Source organism: Pichia membranifaciens (assembly GCF_001661235.1).
Source record: "Pichia membranifaciens NRRL Y-2026 unplaced genomic scaffold PICMEscaffold_1, whole genome shotgun sequence".
Taxonomy (NCBI): Eukaryota; Fungi; Ascomycota; class Pichiomycetes; order Pichiales; family Pichiaceae; genus Pichia; species Pichia membranifaciens.
Window position 1 is genome coordinate 1,382,657 of NW_017566982.1, and position 17,456 is coordinate 1,400,112.

Here is a 17,456-nt window from a genome sequence, read left to right on the forward strand (position 1 = left end):
GGCCTGCTTCACCGACCCGTCGGACGAGAGGGTCGTGCTCTTGGTGCTGGCCGTGCTGGTGCGCGTGCTGTCGGTGGTGCTTTTAGAGTTTCGTACCCTGGACGCCTCTGCGGAGGGGCTCATGGTGGTTGGGCTTGTTGTGTTGTCCGAAGTTTTCCTCAAAACGTCTGTGTAGTCCTTGAACTCGTCCTCGCTGTCGAGCGTCTCGAAGAGATTGTCCACGTCCCGGTCTTCTTCGTGGTGTAGAAGCACCGCGCTGGACATCTGCCTGAGAGAGTGCATGGCGCTGGCGCAGCGGGTTCTGAGCGAGTCGCCGATGGACCGCTTGCGCTTGACTTCGTTCGCCATCGTGCTGTGCTTGCTGTGCTTGCTGTGCTCGGTGCTTGCTGCGCTGCGCTGTGCTGTGGTATCTGCTCCTGTGCTGGATGTCCCGACACGATAGAAACGCCTGCTGCGGTGCGCTGTGCTCTGTGCTTCTGTTCCTCCTACCGCTCTCCCCGTCTCTCTGCCAAGCGGTGCAACGGAAGAAGATAGCGTGTGCGCCTCAGATTAGCTTTCCCCACCCACGCTGGGGCGGCTCAGGGCGGTCGTGCACGCCCTGCACTGCAGAAAACGCTTGTCCGCAGACACCACTCTGCGAGGCGTGGGCCCTGCCCCGGCACGCCGCAGCGTATCGGGAGTGTGGGAGGTGTGTCACAGCTTGAGGGTAATCGCGGCTGCAGCGCAGCGACGCGACGGCGCGGGGCACCGTGTGCCCCGCGCGAGGCTCAGCGGAGTTCACGTAGACCCGGCCCGCGGTTGCACCTCCGGCACCAGCGTACGCTGTCGATGGCGACGCTGGCGCCGTCGTGCTGCGCCGGGCCGGCCCAGGTCCGGGAGTTGTAGCAGTGGCGGTAGCAGCCGTGGTAGGCGGTCAGGGGCGGAAGGATGCGGAGACGCACGACAAGCACGTCGGAGACGTCTGCGGCGGGGCTGTCGGGCTGGACGGGGTAGCGGGGCTCTGCGGGCAAAGGGGCAACTTGAGGGTGAGGGCTGACGTCAGCGAGCGGGTCTGTGCTCTGCAGGATGCCGCAGTGGTAGAGAATGGCCACGACGTCGCTGTCGTCCGTGTACACGTCGGTGCCCCACACATGGCGCTGGTAGACGTTGTCGTTGTGGTAGAGCTGGTAGCGCGGGATGCGCACGTCGATGGTGCAGTTGAGGTGGTTGCAGACGAAATCGGGCAACAGCGGCAGGGCGACGGGGACAGGGGCGAGGTGTGGTGCCGGTGCAGGTGCCGGGGCTGAGCCGTGCAGCGTGTGGTCGACGTAGTGCTGTTCCTGCGGCGTGAGGTTGAGGAAAAACGCCCTGTAGTTTGCTGCTGACGGCCGCTCGACGTACTCGACGTGGCCCAGGTGTTTGCAGGGCAGCAGTTTGATCTGGTCCCTCGCTGCCGACGCAATTGGCATGGCTGTGGGTGTGGGTGTGGGGGCGGGTGGTGGGTGGTGGGCGGCCCACGGCCGCAAGGGCTCGTCCCAGGCCGGTGCTGCCGGAGCAGGAGAGTTTCTTTCAGCTTCGCAGGCCCCCGGCAGCACCCCCTCGCGAGCGAGGACGCGAGCGTCCGGATGGGGAAACGGGCCAGTGCGATCGCCATTGGTGCGGGTGCTGCTACAGATAGAGGGGTGGAGACACACACGTCTCTGCCACGACTGCGCACGGAGTGGGCTCGGGGCCCCGAAACGCCCAGCCACACACTGCAGCGTCCCACCCAGCCATGTTGCAGGCGTCCTACACGAGGTTGCTCAACAGCAACAACTTCGCTGCGATCGGCGACAGCGACCGCGTCTACAACACGACGCCGGAGGGCCTCGCGGAGCTGGTCGCCGGCGTGGCCGGCGACGACGCCGGCGACGGCGCCGCAAAGCCCTCCCTGCCGGACTACATCGGCGTCGCAAACTACTGCAAGTCGCTGGTCCTCAACCCCGCCATCAACAGCTTCAACTTGCAGGTCGACGACATCATGCGCATCTGGGAGACCCGGCTCCTGTGCATGTTCATCGTGAACCTCGCTGCAAAGAAACACTTCGGCAGCACCAGCAGCACCGGCCTGGTCTCCGACAAGATGCTGCAGGTCGAGGCCGGCAACGTGCTCGACCAGGTGGCGTACCTCAACTCCGCCACAGCCGGCGCCTCCGCCGCCGGCGACGTGCTCCAGAAGCAGAGCACCCACCCCCGCTCCCGCAAAGACGTCAAGCTCGATCGCCAGTTCGCCAACCTCCTCCTGTGGATCAAGCACGCCGGCAGAGACCTCGTGCTTCTCGACCACTACTACAAGGAGGCCTTCCGGGCCCGCACGTCCGGCCAGCATGACCAGGACTACCTCGGCCGCCTCCAGTTCGCCATCCTCGGCGTGCTTCTCCGCCGCAAGGAGCTCTTCACTGCCTACACAATCGCCAACCAGGAGAACCAGCTCACCTCCGAGCAAATGCTCCGTGTCCGAGACAGAATCGACAACAACACCCCAGACACAGACCTCTTTTGTCTCCGCTTATCTCTCGAGCCCGTCACCCCGGGGACAGAGCCACCCTCTGCCGATCGGAACCGCTCGCCCAGCCCGCTCTACAGGCAGCTCGCTCAAACCCTCGACGCGTGCACGTGAGCGCTGCCACCCCGCGCACCACAGTCACCGCGGACGGTCTTTCGAGCTCCAAAAAAGCGTCTTATAGTCAGAACCGCAGAATGAGAAAAAAATACGAGCACTGCGGGACTCCCAAAAATTTTCCAGATTTTCCACAAGGCATGCACCCGCTGCGACGGAGCTGGCGCGACTCTCTCCTCTCTCCCTCCCTCGCTCGCAACCTACCGCATCACCAATCGGGGACCAGCGACTGCTGCCTACGTACTGTATGGTCTCCCAGCGGGTTGGAGGTGGAGGACTCCCATACTGGAGGAATGTACAGGGTGAAATTTCGTTGTTACTTTAGTGGTTTTTAGTTGTAGACTTTGAATATACAGGCTTCTTCTTTTTCCCCTCCAGACAAGTAGAACACCCATCCCCTCTGAACAGTACAAAATGGCCAAGGAATTAAAGGACGCAGTCACCAGAGAATATACCATCAACTTACACAAGAGACTCCACGGTGTCACCTTCAAGAAGAGAGCTCCAAAGGCCGTCAAGGAGATCAAGAAGTTCGCTAAATTACACATGGGCACCGACGATGTCAGATTAGATCCTAAACTGAACGTTGAATTGTGGAAGAGAGGTATCCAAGGTGTTCCTTACAGATTGAGATTGAGAATCTCCAGAAAGAGAAACGAAGACGAAAACGCAAAGGCCACCATGTTCTCCTACGTCGAATCCGTCAGTGTCCCTACTGTTAAAGGTTTAGAAACTATCGTCGTTGAAGATGATGAATAAATTATTTAATTACTGCATATCACTTTGACTCAAGTCCAAGACAAATTATCCTTGCAATAGTTTTCTAATCTATCTATATAAAATCCCTACGACTGTTTTTAATAAAACTTTAATAAAAAATCTTCAAAATTTTTAAACTCAAAGGCACGGGAAACGATGCTACACACAGCAAAGTAAACTACCTTCACCACGAATGGTGACTACAACTGAGGCTAAGGCTAAGGCTAAGCTGAGGCTGAGGCTGAGGCCGGGGCTACACTACATATACAACACAAAGAAAAATCAGTGTAACTATGACAAATGTACCCATCACAACAACTAGTCCGCGTAATGCCCCCTTCAAAACGAAGCAGACAAAACAAGTTGGAAACACAGGGGGCTACCCCCATGCCTTGTTCAAACGTTGGCACGATTAAAAAAAACTTCATCATCTTTTCTATGTGTATTGTAAGGAGAAAAAAAGGGAAAGAGTCTAAAGAGCTCAATTCGGGCGCCTGCAAAGCTCATGAAAAAAGGCGGCATATCCTTATGCCTTCATCCTTCATCCGGTGCTCTTCAAGTGGTCAATGTTTCGATGACCCAGCCGGACACAACGTCAAACCATCGTCCATACAGTATCACCATTGGCATTTGAGTAGCAGCATTAGCGCTTGGTTGACTTTTTTTTCTCCCTCAGCAGGCCTAACTCCCTCGCACGCAGCCTAGGCTGGCTTTATTTTCTCTCTCTCAATACACTCACTATACAGACAGTAAGGGTTTCTTTAAACTTATTAATGGTATATTGTAACTGACTATACAAACTGCAAAATCTATAAATTTGCCATTTTGCTCCGGTCTTCTCTTATAGGAACGCTGACGCTTGTTCCAAAGCCTTCCTCCCCGGGTCTCTTCAAGTCGTACCTTTGGTCAAACCACTCGAGCAGCCCAATGAGGTCGTTGCACTCGTTTAAGCCGATAAGTGTCTTCCTCTCGATAAGCCCTTCCATCATGCATGATAAGTGATGTTGAACTAATCTGAAAGGTAAACCGTACGCAGTAGCATAATCCCAGAACTTCTCGATTGCACCCCATGGACACTTCTCGTACCCTGCAAACATCGCAGGATTGTTCAAAACCCCACGAACGGCCATAATACCGTCACATTTGGTCAACTCCCTAATCTCGTATGCATCTTTCAAGCTGAAACAGTCTCCGTTAGCAATGACAGGGACACTGACATTCTCTTTGACTATTCGTATCTTATCAAAATTGGCTGGCTGGCTGCTCCGTGTATTCTTGGTTCTTCCATGCACAGTAATGAAGTCAACTCCTGCCTTTTCGACACTCTTTACAAAATCAATCGTCTCATTGATATCGTCGTGAACACGAATCTTGGTCTCAATACATATATCGTCCCCCCATCTTTTCTTCACCTCGTACACCATTTCGGAAACAAGCTGTCTGTTGCTCATCAAAGCTGCACCAATACCTTCACGTACCTGCTCCTTGATTGGGCATCCGCAGTTGATGCCAATACCGTCTACGTAAGGCTGCACCATCTCAACAAATCTCAACAAATCTGTAACGTTGTTGACCCCAACCTGTACGATCAACGGTCTGTCCGAGTTGTTCGTTGTGAAATCACTCAACCTGGCGTTTTCGTTTCTCACAAACTCCCTGGCTAGTATCATTGGACTGTAAACGATGTCACATTTATAATCACGGACTAACTTACGGAAAGGTAGTTTTGAGTATCGCACCATCGGTCCCGCAACAAATACCGGTCTGCCCTCCTTCTGATATCTTCTGATAATGTTTATCGGTTTGTCATCTGGATTTCTCGGTTTCACATGCATCATATTTGGAATAACGGAGGAGTTGATTTCACTCCGTACATGTTCGTTTTCACCATCTTGTTCTTGTTCTCTCACTGCATCTTCAACATCATTTGCAACCACAGGCTTAGCACCAATAATGACGTTACTAGTAGCCATTTCTATTCGACTAGAACCGAACCTAATACTGTTGTAAAAATGTGTGTATTCTGCTGACCGTTTAGTGATGAAAGCTAAACCGAACAACCGATATCTAAAAGCAGAGAGAATCACTTTGATGGCTGGCGGGAGGAGTTAGAAGAAAAGAAAGAGAGTGACTGGAAGAAAAGCAAAGTAACTGAACTAGCTTGATTTTTCTCTGCCTCTTATCACCTTTGTTTTGAAGCTGGCACGATAAAGCTTAAATTTGGGCACATCGCAATCTCTGCGGCCCCGACTTTGTTCATTCGTCTGATCTGGTCGAAGATAAAAAAATGGAAAAAAATGGCTGGCAGAGCGAAGCGTATGGACTTTCCCTTTCAGGAAGTTGGGCCCATGGTCCATTCCCAATGAGGCAACTCAGTAGGCTTATCAGTGCCTTGCCTATTCGGAAGTGGAATATAGGATGGGATAGAAAGCACTCTAGTTAGGTGAATAACCACTCCGAAACAAATGCACACGGTCCAAAAAGGTCGGCTGGTGGATGTGCTAGGAAAAGGGAGGTAAAGGAAATGAAGTCTATCAAATCTAATTGTAACTTGCTCAATGCCAACACGGAATGTATGTCCCCTAGATGCCTCAGCTTTGATTGTCAATCGTAACACCAGCAGGTTGGTCAGTTCCTTTCATGTCACAATACACTTATATCATGTCATGAAGCAACTGTTAAGTAGCTTAATTAAGCTTGTTTCACATACACAGAAAAAGCTGTCTTGGGGCCACACCAGCCACGTGACTTGATGCTTAGCTATTGTGAATTTTTCAGGCTCTCAACTTTTTTTTTTCCATTTCTTCAGTTTTTACTAGTTTTTATCAGTTTTTCAGTAGGAAGTTGGAAACCAACCTTCGAGTAAAAGTGGATACAGACATCAAACGGCTGTCATATACTATTCAAACAATGTCTGAGGTTGAATCAAACAAGAGACCAGCAGAAGAAGTAACGGATGTTTCTATTGAAGTGAAGAAGTCTAAAACCGATGAGGTACCTAAGGGTGTTGCCTCCATCAAACCTGAATACATAATTTCAGCTTCTGATGCTGATGCAATTTTCGATGACGATGCTGCAGAAGCCTCTACTGCTGTGGAGCAAGAGGAGATGGAAAAGAGCAACAACAACAATGGCAAGGGCAAAGGCAAGAACAAAAACCGTGGTCAAAATAAAGCTAGGAAGTTAGTTCAAGTTAAGGACGAGATGAAAATCTGTCCGTCTATAATGGATCCTGAATCAGGTAAGCAATGTCTTAAGGGCTCCGAGTGTAGCTGGTGTCATGATGTCACTGCTTATTTGAAACAAAAAGAGCCTTGTATCGAAGGTGCTTGTCCAGTGTGGAAGGAGTTGGGTTACTGCCCGATGGGAATCAAATGTAGATGGTTGAAATCTCACTTCAACTGTGACACAAACACCTTGATTTATGAACAAGGTTATGCTAGAGATGAGAACAAGGGTGAAGTCAATTTTGTGAGCCTTGCAGACAAGAGATTGCTACATGCCAAGAAATTTGACTTCAAAACAAGCGAAGTAGCTTTAAAGATGGTTGATGAAGACAGGGTAGCAAAAATGGACGCTGAAAAGAGAAAAGCGTTAGAGAATGAATTCAACGAATCTAAGGTCAAGGCTTCGGAAAAGAAGAAGTTAGATTACAAGAACAAAAAGGTATTATCACCATTAACAACAGTTGGTAATTTACCTTACAGAAGATTGATGAAAACTCTAGGTGCAGACGTTACGTACAGCGAAATGGCCTTAGCCAACTCTTTAATCAGTGGTCAGAATAGCGAATGGGCATTGTTGAAAGCACACCAGAGTGAATACCCCGGCTTTGGTGTGCAGATTGCAGCTTCCAAGCCATGGCAAGCTGCTAAGTCTGCTGAGGCCATTTACAAATTTGCCAACAAGAACGTCAGTGAAATTAACTTGAACTGCGGTTGTCCAATTGACTTATTGTTTAAGAAAGGTGAAGGTTCAGCATTGATGTCGAGCTCTAATAGAATGAAAAACCTTTTGAAGTTGATGAACGATTGTAGTGGTGATCTCCCAATTACTGTTAAGATGAGAATGGGTATTTTAGACAAGAAGCCTGTAGCCATTGATATTGTGGAAAAATTGCTGAATGCCGGAGACGTTGGTGCAATTACCATCCATGGCAGATCAAGACAACAGAGGTACACCAAAGAAGCAAATTGGGATTATATCGAGGAGGTTGGTAAGGTTGTGAAAACATATAATGAAAAATACGAGGAAATGAAAGATGTTTCAGATAGGCCAAATCCAGTCTACTTGATCGGTAATGGTGACTGTTTCACCCATGAAGATTGGTATGAGCATACTGCCAGGCAAGGAGTGGATACGGTCATGATTGCCAGAGGTGCATTGATTAAGCCATGGATTTTTGAGGAAATTGAGGCTCAACAATACCTCGACAAGTCATCAACTGAAAGATTAAGAATTATAGAAGATTATGCCAAATATGCATTACAGCATTGGGGTACTGATGAGTTCGGCATAAACACGAGTAGAAGATTTTTGTGTGAATTTTTGTCTTTCACATACAGATACATTCCTGTAGGAATTTTAGAAAAACTACCACCAAAACTAAATCAAAGACCACCAAAATGGAGAGGTCGTGATGACATGGAAACTTTATTAGGCTCAAGTGACTACAAAGATTGGATCAAAATTACAGAAATGTTTATGGGTCCTGCCAATGAGAGCTTTAGCTTTATTCCAAAGCATAAAAGTAACTCATATGAAACGCCGAGAAACTAGGTTTCACGTAAGAATCGTCAGTTAACTATGTAAGAAGTTATATGAGTTCGTATATGTCTTTTGTATGACAATAAAAGAAAGAAGGAACCAGAGGAAAAAAGATACTATTTTTTTCTATCAATTGATACATGATTGTTTATTGTTAGTCAGTACTCATCACTTAAAGCTTTTGATTTCTTTAGCAATGCTTTCTTTTCTGCTTCCAATTCCGTGATCTTTGCTCTTAGCTTTTCATTATTTGCATCCGAAGCAGCTGGACGAGAACCGGACTCGGATTCCAATTTTTTGACTTTTTCCTTCACTTCCAATAAGTCAAATACCATAGTGTATGTTCTGTTCAATATCAAGGAGAGAAACAACGTAAATCCACAAAGGTACATGTTTCTTTGAGAGTAAAATCTTCTAGACTGGATCTCTGCTCTACTCACTCCACCGTTTAGCATGTCATTGCTGTTGAGAGTGCCATTGTATAGCTCGTTGGTGACCTTCATGGTTCTGTTGACCGAGTCTGCAAACATAATACCTATAAATACAAAGACACATTTTGTGACCACTTGAAATTGCTGTGAGTGGAACGGGATGGATAATGCTTTTAATAGCGGACGACGAATCTTAGATGGTAGTGGAAATGAAATCAATGAGAACATGACCATTTCGGCCACAAGAAGGGAGAAAGTGAGAACGTATTGAAATGCCATTTTGTGGTCTCCTCTGGTGGTTTGTAAGAATAGTGTTCGATACGGTTGCGAAACAATCAATTGCTAAACAATTGCACTTAATTTTGGTTTAGCAGAAGAAATGAAACAAAGGCAAAGAAATTGAGGACGTGTCCCAGCCTTCTTTATCAGAGTGGGTGGCGCAGAAAGTTCAGAGGGCAGAGAAATCGAGCCCCCCCCCCCCCCCCCCCCCCCAAATTTTTTATTCTTATTTTTGACATCATCGAGCAGCTTCTTGAGCGCAGTGTTATCATGTATTGGAAATAAACAAACTATAATATAAATGAATGGAAATGGTGTAGATACAAATGGATTTATATACGTAGCTTTATATAATGATCTATACACAGATGGTGTAGACATTTGTTAGGGGTTAGCATGAAAAAGTGATGAGAAAAAATCGTAGGCGGTAAAAGGGTGTTAGTTTGCGTGGAAACTATGCTGTCTATTGGGTTATAGAAAAGAAGATGACTTTTTTTTTCGAGTGCTAGTTTGCACTGCTTTTATTCTTTTTGAATTCTAGCATACCTATGATAAGGTAAGATAGGGTGTGATTCTATGCTGCGATATTGGATCAATGCGTTGTATGACCTCTGTGATACTTCAAGCCGTTGAGATTCTTGTAGCGCTTACCACAAACTTCACACCTGTAAGGCTTATCTTTTTCGAAGGCCATTCCATTCGGGTACGGCGAATCTGAATCCGGGTTGATGACTGACAGAGTTCCATCCGAGTTTTCTCTCAACGTTTGATTCTGGTGGCCATGTAATCTGTGGTACTTCAAACCATTTTGGTTCTTGTAGGTCTTGCTACAGCCGAGAACGGGACACTGGAAAGGACGTTCGTCCTTCCGTTCGATGACATAAAGTCTTCTAGCCGGATCGTCGATGCATACTTCCTGACCCATGTCATCATCATCCATGTTTGCGTCGTCAACATCCATTTGGAACTGTGTATCGTGGTCCATGTCCATTTCACCGTCATTGTGAGTTCGTATTCCTCCTCCTTTATGCATTGAAAGCTGTGTGTTTTTGATTTTCTGATGGTTGTTTGTGATGTTGCCTGGAATACCAGTGCCGTGGGAGTTATGGGTGTTGGTATTGTTGCTGGTGTTGTTGAGATCAGCATGGGAGTTGTTGTCATTGGATTGATGGGTGTTATTAAGGTTGTTCATGTTATTAAGGTTGAAATTATTAGAGGTATTGTTATTAAGATTGTTTGTTGTGTGGTCGTTACCGTCATATGCGCTCTGAGGATTATTGAGTTGGTGCTGGATTTGTTCGTGGAACATTTTTGTCTGATTTTCCAAGTCTTTGGTCAGACGGTCGTTCTGGAAGTAGCTTGCGCCATTGTTTGTGGAAAAGTCAAACTGCATTGATTCCTGCTCCTGACTGTTCAACTTGTTGAGGCTCGCCTGGTTGGTATCTCCAAAGTTGAAGTTGGAGAGAGTTTTATGGAGCTCATTGTTCTGCAAGTTGTGGTTGTTATTCTGGTCGTAGGTCATGTTCAGGTTGAAGCTGGAGATTTTGCTGTTGGACTTAGGGTTCATGCTGAACTTTTTGTTGTTGTTGTTCAAGTTCTGCTTTGTGTTCAAGTGGTTGTTGAGAAAGACCTCATTGGTTGGGACTGCGCCTATCGAGTTATTTGCCATTCTCATTCTGTCGAGGCCGGAGGAGGAGTTCAGGTTGTTGTGGTTGACGTTGTTTGGGTTTGTGTTGAGGTTCATCCCATTCAACTGGATGGAGGTGGGGTCCTGCTGGATGTGCATTTCCTCGTAGTGTCTCAACAAGTCGTGCAAGGTGGGCAAGATCTGGCCGCAGCAGGAATAGTCTTTACAGTAGTTTGCCTCCAAGTCTGCCAAGTACGACGAATTAGGGACGGAGGAGTCGTACATCATGATGCTGTCGCCGCGCAAGTCCATGGCGTTGTTGTTGTTGAAGTTGCCGTTGAAGAGGTTGATGGACTGATTTCTCTGCTGCTGGTACTGGACGTTGCCGCCGCCCTGCATGCCTGCGTTGTGGTTCTGGCTGTGGTTCAGGTTCTGGCTCTGGTGGTGGTTCTGGTGCATGTTGTTGTGGTTCTGTATGAACACCTCGTCCCGCAACCAGGAGCTGATGCCGACCGAGCCCCAGGAGACGCCGCCGACTCCCTGGGAGTGGGCTATACTTTCCCTGCGCAACCGGGGGTTCTGGTAGAGGGAGTTGTTTCTGGAGAAAGAGATGTTGATGGGCTGCGACGAGTCGCCGTTGCCGGGCTGCTGGATCGCCATGGCTGAAGACAGGTTCGAGAAGTTGCTGCTCATCGTGTGTGGACGGGTGTGAGTGAATTAGTAAGATGTCTGCTGTCTGCTTGTTTGCTCGCTGGCTGGCTGCTCGCTGGCTGACTGCTCTTCGCTTTACACCGTCGGATGCAGTGTGTGCTGTGGGTATATACGGAACACCGGGGCCTGTGTCTGTGACAGGGAGACGGGTATGCTTCGAAAAAATGTGGGTGGATATAAGCGTGAGTAAAAGCTATGCCACTCTTACAACGTCCTTCAGATCTCAAGTAGGGGAGGGGGAAGAGCCGGACGCTGTCTAGATGCAGAACAGGGTCGGGGTGCGTGCGTGCGTGTATGCGTGCCGGTGTATATGCCGTAGGATCGTTCCTGCCGCTGTGTCCTACTCCCGCCCCCGCTGTGCCCTTCTCTACACGTCCACCTGCCCAACAGGGGTGTCAGAGGACAAGATTGCAGGACCTGTGTGCCGGGAGACAGCAGCAGCGGCAGCAGCAGCAGCGGCGCCAGCGCCAGCGGCAATGGCCAAGGCGCTGCCAGAGGCGATAAAGCTGGCGGAGGCGAGGCGAGGCGACGTCGGGTGCGCGGGCGCTCAAGCCGAGTGGATAATAGAAGCGTAGTGCACTAGTGCTGGGCCCGCATGGCGCCCGGCGGGCAACGGTGAAGAAGACGCCGGCGGCGCAACAGCCCTGCGGGAAGGGGCGTGGGGAGTGTGGTGGGGAGTAGAGGGGGGAGAGGAGGAGGGAAAAAGAAGGGAGAGGCAAAGCGCGGGTCGACGCGTCTGCGGACGGTGGAACGGCTGACGTAAGCGGGTCGACGCGTCGGCGCGGGGGCGGCGGGGGCGAGGGTCTTGTTGATGTTTCGTTACGTCAGCCGGGCATCGCGGCGACATGAATCGGGCCGGCAGGGGCAGGAGCAGAGCAGGAGGGAGACGGGGCAGACGAGACAGGGGTGATAGGACGGGACGGGGAGGCAGACGGGCAGCAGCGGATCGTGGCGGGGTGGGAGTGCTGCAGGAAGGGCCAGGATAGAAGAGTCAGTCACACACACACGCAAACAAGAGGTCGACCTAGTACTGCCTTGACACACGGACCGCCACACACACGGCCGACACAGTCCGACACCCGCACACGCCCCCATGAGACTGCTTTCGCAGAGTAGCAGGAGGAAGAAGACCGGCGGGGGAGCAGCAGACACAGACACAGGCACAGGCAGCGACGCCGGGGCCAGCCCGAGCCCGAGCAGCACAAGCTTGTCCACGTCGTTCACACCGACACCGGGCAACAGCAAGACGCACTCGCGGTCGTCGTCGCTGCGGTCGCACAGCAGCTTCCACATGTCTGTGACCAAGAACACAACGCCGTCGCCGTCGAGCAAGGTCTCGCCCAACAACTCGTCGCTCTCGGTCCCGGCGCTGTCGTCGGTGTCGCCGCTGCTCTTCTCCAAGTCGCCCTCCCTCTCCGTCATGAACAACGGCTCCTCCGCCGCCGCGTCCGCGTCCTTCCCGCTCTCCAACGACACCCAGCGCCTCGAGCTCATCAGGGTCATCGAGCAGGCTCTCGCCAAGTTCTCCGCCCTGAAGAAAAACAACACTCTCAAAGCAAACATCCTCAGGCTGAACCTGCTCCCGTTCCTTCGCTTCCCGATCAAGCCCTTCATCAACGTCAACGAGCTCCTCTCCACCGCCATCCCGGACCTTAACGTCGACCTTCTCCTCCTTGAGACGAGAGCTCTCCTGGGCTGGTGGGCAGACCTCCTCAACATCCTCCTCGTCGACTACCAGTCCATCTCCGGCCTCGACCGGAACTGCTTTTTTGAGTCTGTCTCTCGCTTGCTCTCACACAACATCTGGCTGCTCTTTCAGGCGAACGTCGCCTTTTCCACCCAGTTTAGCGACACCTACGAAAACTACAAGCGTCTCCTGCTGCAGACTTTTGAGTTCGCCATCCTTAGACTCAACTCAAAGTCCGTCTCCTTATCTGCTTCCATCTTCATAGGGAAAATACTCTCCTACGCCTTTTTCCATCTCCCATCCATTTCGAGAGGTTTATCATTCCTTTTAAATACAAAACTTGTCAACTACAAAAAAATATACAACCTCTGCATCTTTGACTCCTTCAATAACTTGAACCCAAACTTCATGAACCAGTTCCCGAATATATTGAGCGACCTTACCACACAGTTTCCAACACATTTGACCCCGCTCATCAGCTCAAACATCCAGCCAAGAGACGTCAACTATATCATAGAAGCACAGTTCATGAATTCTATCTTCCCACCTAGGGAAAAAATAGAAGGTATACGAGAAACGAAGGGAGTTTGGGTCAACAGGTGGTCTTCAGTTGAAAACGTCTCCTTGTTTTGCTCATTCTTTAGAAACTATCTCACAATTTCTTCCATCTACTTGAAAAACTTCCCTCTCATGATGATTGATCAGTATTACATATTTGGGATGCCAGGATTCCTAGCCTTCCTTACCCATGTCTACCAAATCTTTAGCCTGCAGCTCAAAAATGCAGCCATAAGAAATACAAACTCAAACTCAAAGATCAGAAACAACATCTACAACAACAACATCCCCTACAATGATGCTCTTCTGGCCATTCCACCAAAAGTTTCCAACGAATCCAATATTGACAAATGCTTCAACATTCTTCGTGATCTTCTAGTCAATCCAAGGAATTCAAATGAACGGTTACTCAAGCCTGGTGCCATCAAGGGATATGAAAATATCTTAAAATTATTCATTACGAAGACAAATATTTTGGACACCTTTATGGTTGAAACTTTACTAGACATACTCATCCAGTTTTTGAAAACAATCGACGTCCTAGATGAAACGAATCTAAATGAAATGAACCACTCAATCATAGACTGGAACTTTTGGCTGGATGTCCTCATTCGCTTATTAGACTCAAACAACTTGAATTGTGAAGTGAAGGCAATATCAACGCTCTATCAAATTTGGGACTTCATACCCAATGATATATATCAGTGTGACTCAGACTTGACGAATAGGAAATATTGGTTTACAGATCCTTTGGAACATTTGAAAATGAACCTGATAGAATATTTGCTAAGTTCCACAAACTGGTGCAAATTTTTTGGCCATTACATGCCTTTCGAAAGAAGCTTGTTTGTGAAACTTCTAATTTGGAAGATTTTGGGGATTTCTTCATTCGAAAACCTAGTTTGCTTACAAGATTTTAAGTTGAAAAATAGTTGTGATGAAGCGAAGATAAAAAAATTGGTCAGATCGAGACTGCACGAAACCTATGAAAAGACAAAAAAATGCATCTTTCAACCTTCAGATTTGCTGATGAACAAGAAATTTGTTATTAATAGAACTTCAGGATCGGAAATTAAGAGGAGAGACAAAAAGCTTAGAACATATCCTTATGAAGTTTTAGATGATGCAGTATATACGTCATTCAAGCAATCCACACCATTAAATTCAAAGGCGTCAAATTCAACACTAGGAATACCACGATCAACTTCTGCTGGCTCGTTGAATGATCCTAAAGAGCCAAAGGGAAAAGGTTCAAATTGGATGGGCAGGATCTTCAACAAATCGCAATCTCTTTCTGCGATTAACGATAGCAATAGCAATTCCACGACTAATGGATCCAAAGTTTTCGGTAAACTACTGAGTTTTTCCAAAGGGTCTACTGACAAGAAAGAACAGCACTCTCCGATTTCTTCACTGTCTTCATCTTTATCATCGCTAGAATTGAACCAGATTTCAGAGGTAAGTAATGGAAGCAATGGTATCATAGTAGACAACGAAAATAAACACTTCTCATGTCCTCCAGAATGGGATCACGACTTAGATATTGAGAAGGAGAATTATGAGTTCATTCTAGTCGATGATGAACTAAAGATGCAATCATTTTTGCAGAAGCTGAACGATTTTAACAACTCCACTAGAAAGTTCCACGCTAAAAGTAAGTTATTGATGGTTAATGACGAGCCCAAACTTCCTTCGCTCAAAGTTGAGAAACCACTAGGCTTACATAGAAATGGAGATTCCAGAATTAATATTGAGTCCCTGGAGAGTATAATTGACGAAAACGAAGCTCAAGACGACAAATTTTTAGGAAACGATGAACTCGATGATGAAATGATCGATCTGAGTGGAGGTTTTCATACTCTCAGTGGGCTAGATATTGACCCAAGCCATAACCATGGATATGACACAGGAACAAAGATATATTTTGATGGTAGTAACCCGGAAATAAGAGAAAGGTTGAGAAGCACAGATGCTCTGACGGCCTATCTCTCAAATGGATTGTTGGAATATAACGAAGAAGTAAATTTATTTGAGAACTTTTTAGCTGACAGGATCAGAGAACTCGATTACAATGATCTGACGGTTATGGATGACATGGTTTTGAGTAAGATACATGATGGATGGAATGCTACTTCAAATGATGCATCTTCCTCATCATTTCTAGAGATTTCAATGAGTGGAACCATTAGGGATGCCACAGAAAAGACATACAGAGTGAGTAGAGAAGGCTATCTCAAACTGAAGAGAGATATACCTAACATTGTTCCCGAACTTCCAGGAGACCGCCTCAACGCGTACTGATCAGGGATAGAATTTTTTAAATATACACGTTGAACAGGGCACAATTGCATACTATTGTTTTTATTATTATCATATATTATCATTATTATCATATTATCATTATTATTACCATCATTATTATTATCATTATTATTATCACTATTATTATCATTATTATTATCACTTTTTTTTTTACTTTTATCACATTATCATTACTAGTACTTTTGCTATTACCACTACTTTTTTTCCATTATCATCTATTTTTGTTACATTTTACATATTGCATACGTACATATTAATTTTAGAGTTTCTCTCGTTCAATTTCATGTGTATTTTTCTATACTTTGTTAAAACTATATTACAGTTGTTAGACTCGAATCATAAAATGCCCAGGCATCGGAATTTTTTTTGTAGGCAACATGTGCGACAGTATGTATTAAGGAAGATTAACCGTTTTCTCCATCTAAGGACATGCTTTCCTCCTGTTCAATCTCATGTTCTTTAGCCAATTGAGAGGTGTTAAATGTGATAACCTCATTATAACCACGACATCATGATCATAAATTTTGGTTTTCCTTTGCAAATATGGAAGTCATGGATTTACGTTTGTATCACAATCTTCACGATGTTTTTTGTACTACTACCCTCATCAGTGCTAGTTTATCTTCACTTCCAGTCTAGCATCATTCCGGAGGCAAGTCCCCCAATGGTGTTGCAGTTTCAATACATGAAAGAAACGGGTCCATTCGCATTTTACAATATGACTGAAGCTGCCCTTGAGCAAGTAAGACCATGGAAAAATGCAAATACAAATGCTTTTACCAGGATTGAACAAGTACTTACAGTTCATATAAGGTATCTGAAATTGACAGAAGGATCTACTGTAGGGGGTGTACGTGTTAGTGTTTACAACGATAAAAAGCCTCCCATACTTCATAAATCGTCTTTGAAACCTTCAAATAGCCCAGATTTGGGCGGGCATTTAAGCAGAAACTGGCCTTTTAAGGCGATCTCGATGGTTGATTCGCAGAATGAGTTCAGCTTATACCGTACTGACAGAATTTTTAAGTCCTGGTCCGAAGTTATCGGTAAATCATACACAAAAAGTGTACCTTTTTTAAGCGGGGTTGAGCCAAACAATTTGGGAGTAGAGTCGAAACTAGGAGTGCTAGACTATTTTGTTCCAAAATGGATACTTAGCCTTTTTGTTCCTCAAGGAGTACAAAACCTACTGTCCGTAAAAAATGTGAGCAGCCTTTTACAAAGAAAAGAAACATACGAGGATATTTACGATCACATGAAACACATGGAAACTCTTGCTCTGCTGAATTCCTATGGAACTTTTCAAGAATTTCCTAGTAAAAGCTTTTTCACTGGATTGATTCTTTTCGATGGCGAACTAGATTATAAGGAATTTACTGGAACGAGTCTTTTGGTCGAGCTAGATATGAATGATGTTTTTGTTGTGGAAGCTTATGTAAAACTTGACTATGTTCTTAGTGGTTTTAGATGGTGGGTTTATTGGTGGCCAGGTTTGTGCTTCTTGATTGGGGTCAGTATTATTTGGGTAGTCAGCTGCCTGGGCTGTTTAGTTTTCAGTTGGTTTACAATGAGCGCATGGAGTCTTTATTTATGGTTGATGGAGACGCAGGAAGAAAAGGACAATGATACTATTAGAAGGAATTTATCCGAGTTATTAAAAGAATAGTATTTCAAACG

The 17,456-nt window shown here is 46.9% G+C and overlaps 12 protein-coding genes across 12 annotated transcripts; 7 read left to right on the top strand and 5 right to left on the bottom strand.

The window, feature by feature from the left end:
* Positions 1 to 767: 767 nt before the first annotated feature.
* PICMEDRAFT_57105 (hypothetical protein) lies at positions 768 to 1,448 on the bottom strand (the record flags this gene model as incomplete). Its single annotated transcript, XM_019163214.1, has 1 exon — positions 768 to 1,448. One exon carries the CDS (start codon positions 1,446 to 1,448, stop codon positions 768 to 770), a length of 681 nt encoding a protein of 226 aa, XP_019020079.1.
* A 305-nt stretch (positions 1,449 to 1,753) lies between these two features.
* On the top strand, positions 1,754 to 2,638 carry PICMEDRAFT_57106 (hypothetical protein; the record flags this gene model as incomplete). Its single annotated transcript, XM_019163215.1, has 1 exon — positions 1,754 to 2,638. The coding sequence occupies one exon, from the start codon at positions 1,754 to 1,756 to the stop codon at positions 2,636 to 2,638; it is 885 nt and encodes a 294-aa protein (XP_019020080.1).
* A 61-nt stretch (positions 2,639 to 2,699) lies between these two features.
* On the top strand, positions 2,700 to 3,547 carry PICMEDRAFT_89592 (hypothetical protein). The gene has a single exon (XM_019165048.1). It carries the CDS (start codon positions 3,053 to 3,055, stop codon positions 3,395 to 3,397), a length of 345 nt encoding a protein of 114 aa, XP_019020081.1. The 5' UTR covers positions 2,700 to 3,052; the 3' UTR covers positions 3,398 to 3,547.
* Positions 3,387 to 4,163, top strand: PICMEDRAFT_89605 (hypothetical protein). The gene has a single exon (XM_019165049.1). The coding sequence runs from the start codon at positions 3,698 to 3,700 to the stop codon at positions 4,100 to 4,102; it is 405 nt and encodes a 134-aa protein (XP_019020082.1). The 5' UTR covers positions 3,387 to 3,697; the 3' UTR covers positions 4,103 to 4,163.
* PICMEDRAFT_14477 (hypothetical protein) lies at positions 4,115 to 5,659 on the bottom strand. Its single transcript, XM_019160391.1, has one exon. The coding sequence runs from the start codon at positions 5,368 to 5,370 to the stop codon at positions 4,207 to 4,209; it is 1,164 nt and encodes a 387-aa protein (XP_019020083.1). The 5' UTR covers positions 5,371 to 5,659; the 3' UTR covers positions 4,115 to 4,206.
* A 19-nt stretch (positions 5,660 to 5,678) lies between these two features.
* Positions 5,679 to 6,127, top strand: PICMEDRAFT_14478 (hypothetical protein). Its single transcript, XM_019160392.1, has one exon. The coding sequence runs from the start codon at positions 5,685 to 5,687 to the stop codon at positions 5,838 to 5,840; it is 156 nt and encodes a 51-aa protein (XP_019020084.1). The 5' UTR covers positions 5,679 to 5,684; the 3' UTR covers positions 5,841 to 6,127.
* Positions 6,128 to 6,307: 180 nt separating this feature from the next.
* PICMEDRAFT_9475 (hypothetical protein) lies at positions 6,308 to 8,176 on the top strand (the record flags this gene model as incomplete). Its single annotated transcript, XM_019165096.1, has 1 exon — positions 6,308 to 8,176. One exon carries the CDS (start codon positions 6,308 to 6,310, stop codon positions 8,174 to 8,176), a length of 1,869 nt encoding a protein of 622 aa, XP_019020085.1.
* A 146-nt stretch (positions 8,177 to 8,322) lies between these two features.
* Positions 8,323 to 8,874, bottom strand: PICMEDRAFT_30609 (hypothetical protein; the record flags this gene model as incomplete). Its single annotated transcript, XM_019162644.1, has 1 exon — positions 8,323 to 8,874. One exon carries the CDS (start codon positions 8,872 to 8,874, stop codon positions 8,323 to 8,325), a length of 552 nt encoding a protein of 183 aa, XP_019020086.1.
* A 254-nt stretch (positions 8,875 to 9,128) lies between these two features.
* On the bottom strand, positions 9,129 to 11,567 carry PICMEDRAFT_14480 (hypothetical protein). The gene has a single exon (XM_019160393.1). It carries the CDS (start codon positions 11,159 to 11,161, stop codon positions 9,467 to 9,469), a length of 1,695 nt encoding a protein of 564 aa, XP_019020087.1. The 5' UTR covers positions 11,162 to 11,567; the 3' UTR covers positions 9,129 to 9,466.
* A 108-nt stretch (positions 11,568 to 11,675) lies between these two features.
* Positions 11,676 to 12,141, bottom strand: PICMEDRAFT_89740 (hypothetical protein). Its single transcript, XM_019165050.1, has one exon. It carries the CDS (start codon positions 12,057 to 12,059, stop codon positions 11,760 to 11,762), a length of 300 nt encoding a protein of 99 aa, XP_019020088.1. The 5' UTR covers positions 12,060 to 12,141; the 3' UTR covers positions 11,676 to 11,759.
* Positions 11,960 to 15,974, top strand: PICMEDRAFT_14481 (hypothetical protein). The gene has a single exon (XM_019160395.1). The coding sequence runs from the start codon at positions 12,306 to 12,308 to the stop codon at positions 15,756 to 15,758; it is 3,453 nt and encodes a 1,150-aa protein (XP_019020089.1). The 5' UTR covers positions 11,960 to 12,305; the 3' UTR covers positions 15,759 to 15,974.
* Positions 15,975 to 16,209: 235 nt separating this feature from the next.
* PICMEDRAFT_89753 (hypothetical protein) lies at positions 16,210 to 17,452 on the top strand. The gene has a single exon (XM_019165051.1). The coding sequence runs from the start codon at positions 16,291 to 16,293 to the stop codon at positions 17,443 to 17,445; it is 1,155 nt and encodes a 384-aa protein (XP_019020090.1). The 5' UTR covers positions 16,210 to 16,290; the 3' UTR covers positions 17,446 to 17,452.
* Positions 17,453 to 17,456: the final 4 nt, after the last annotated feature.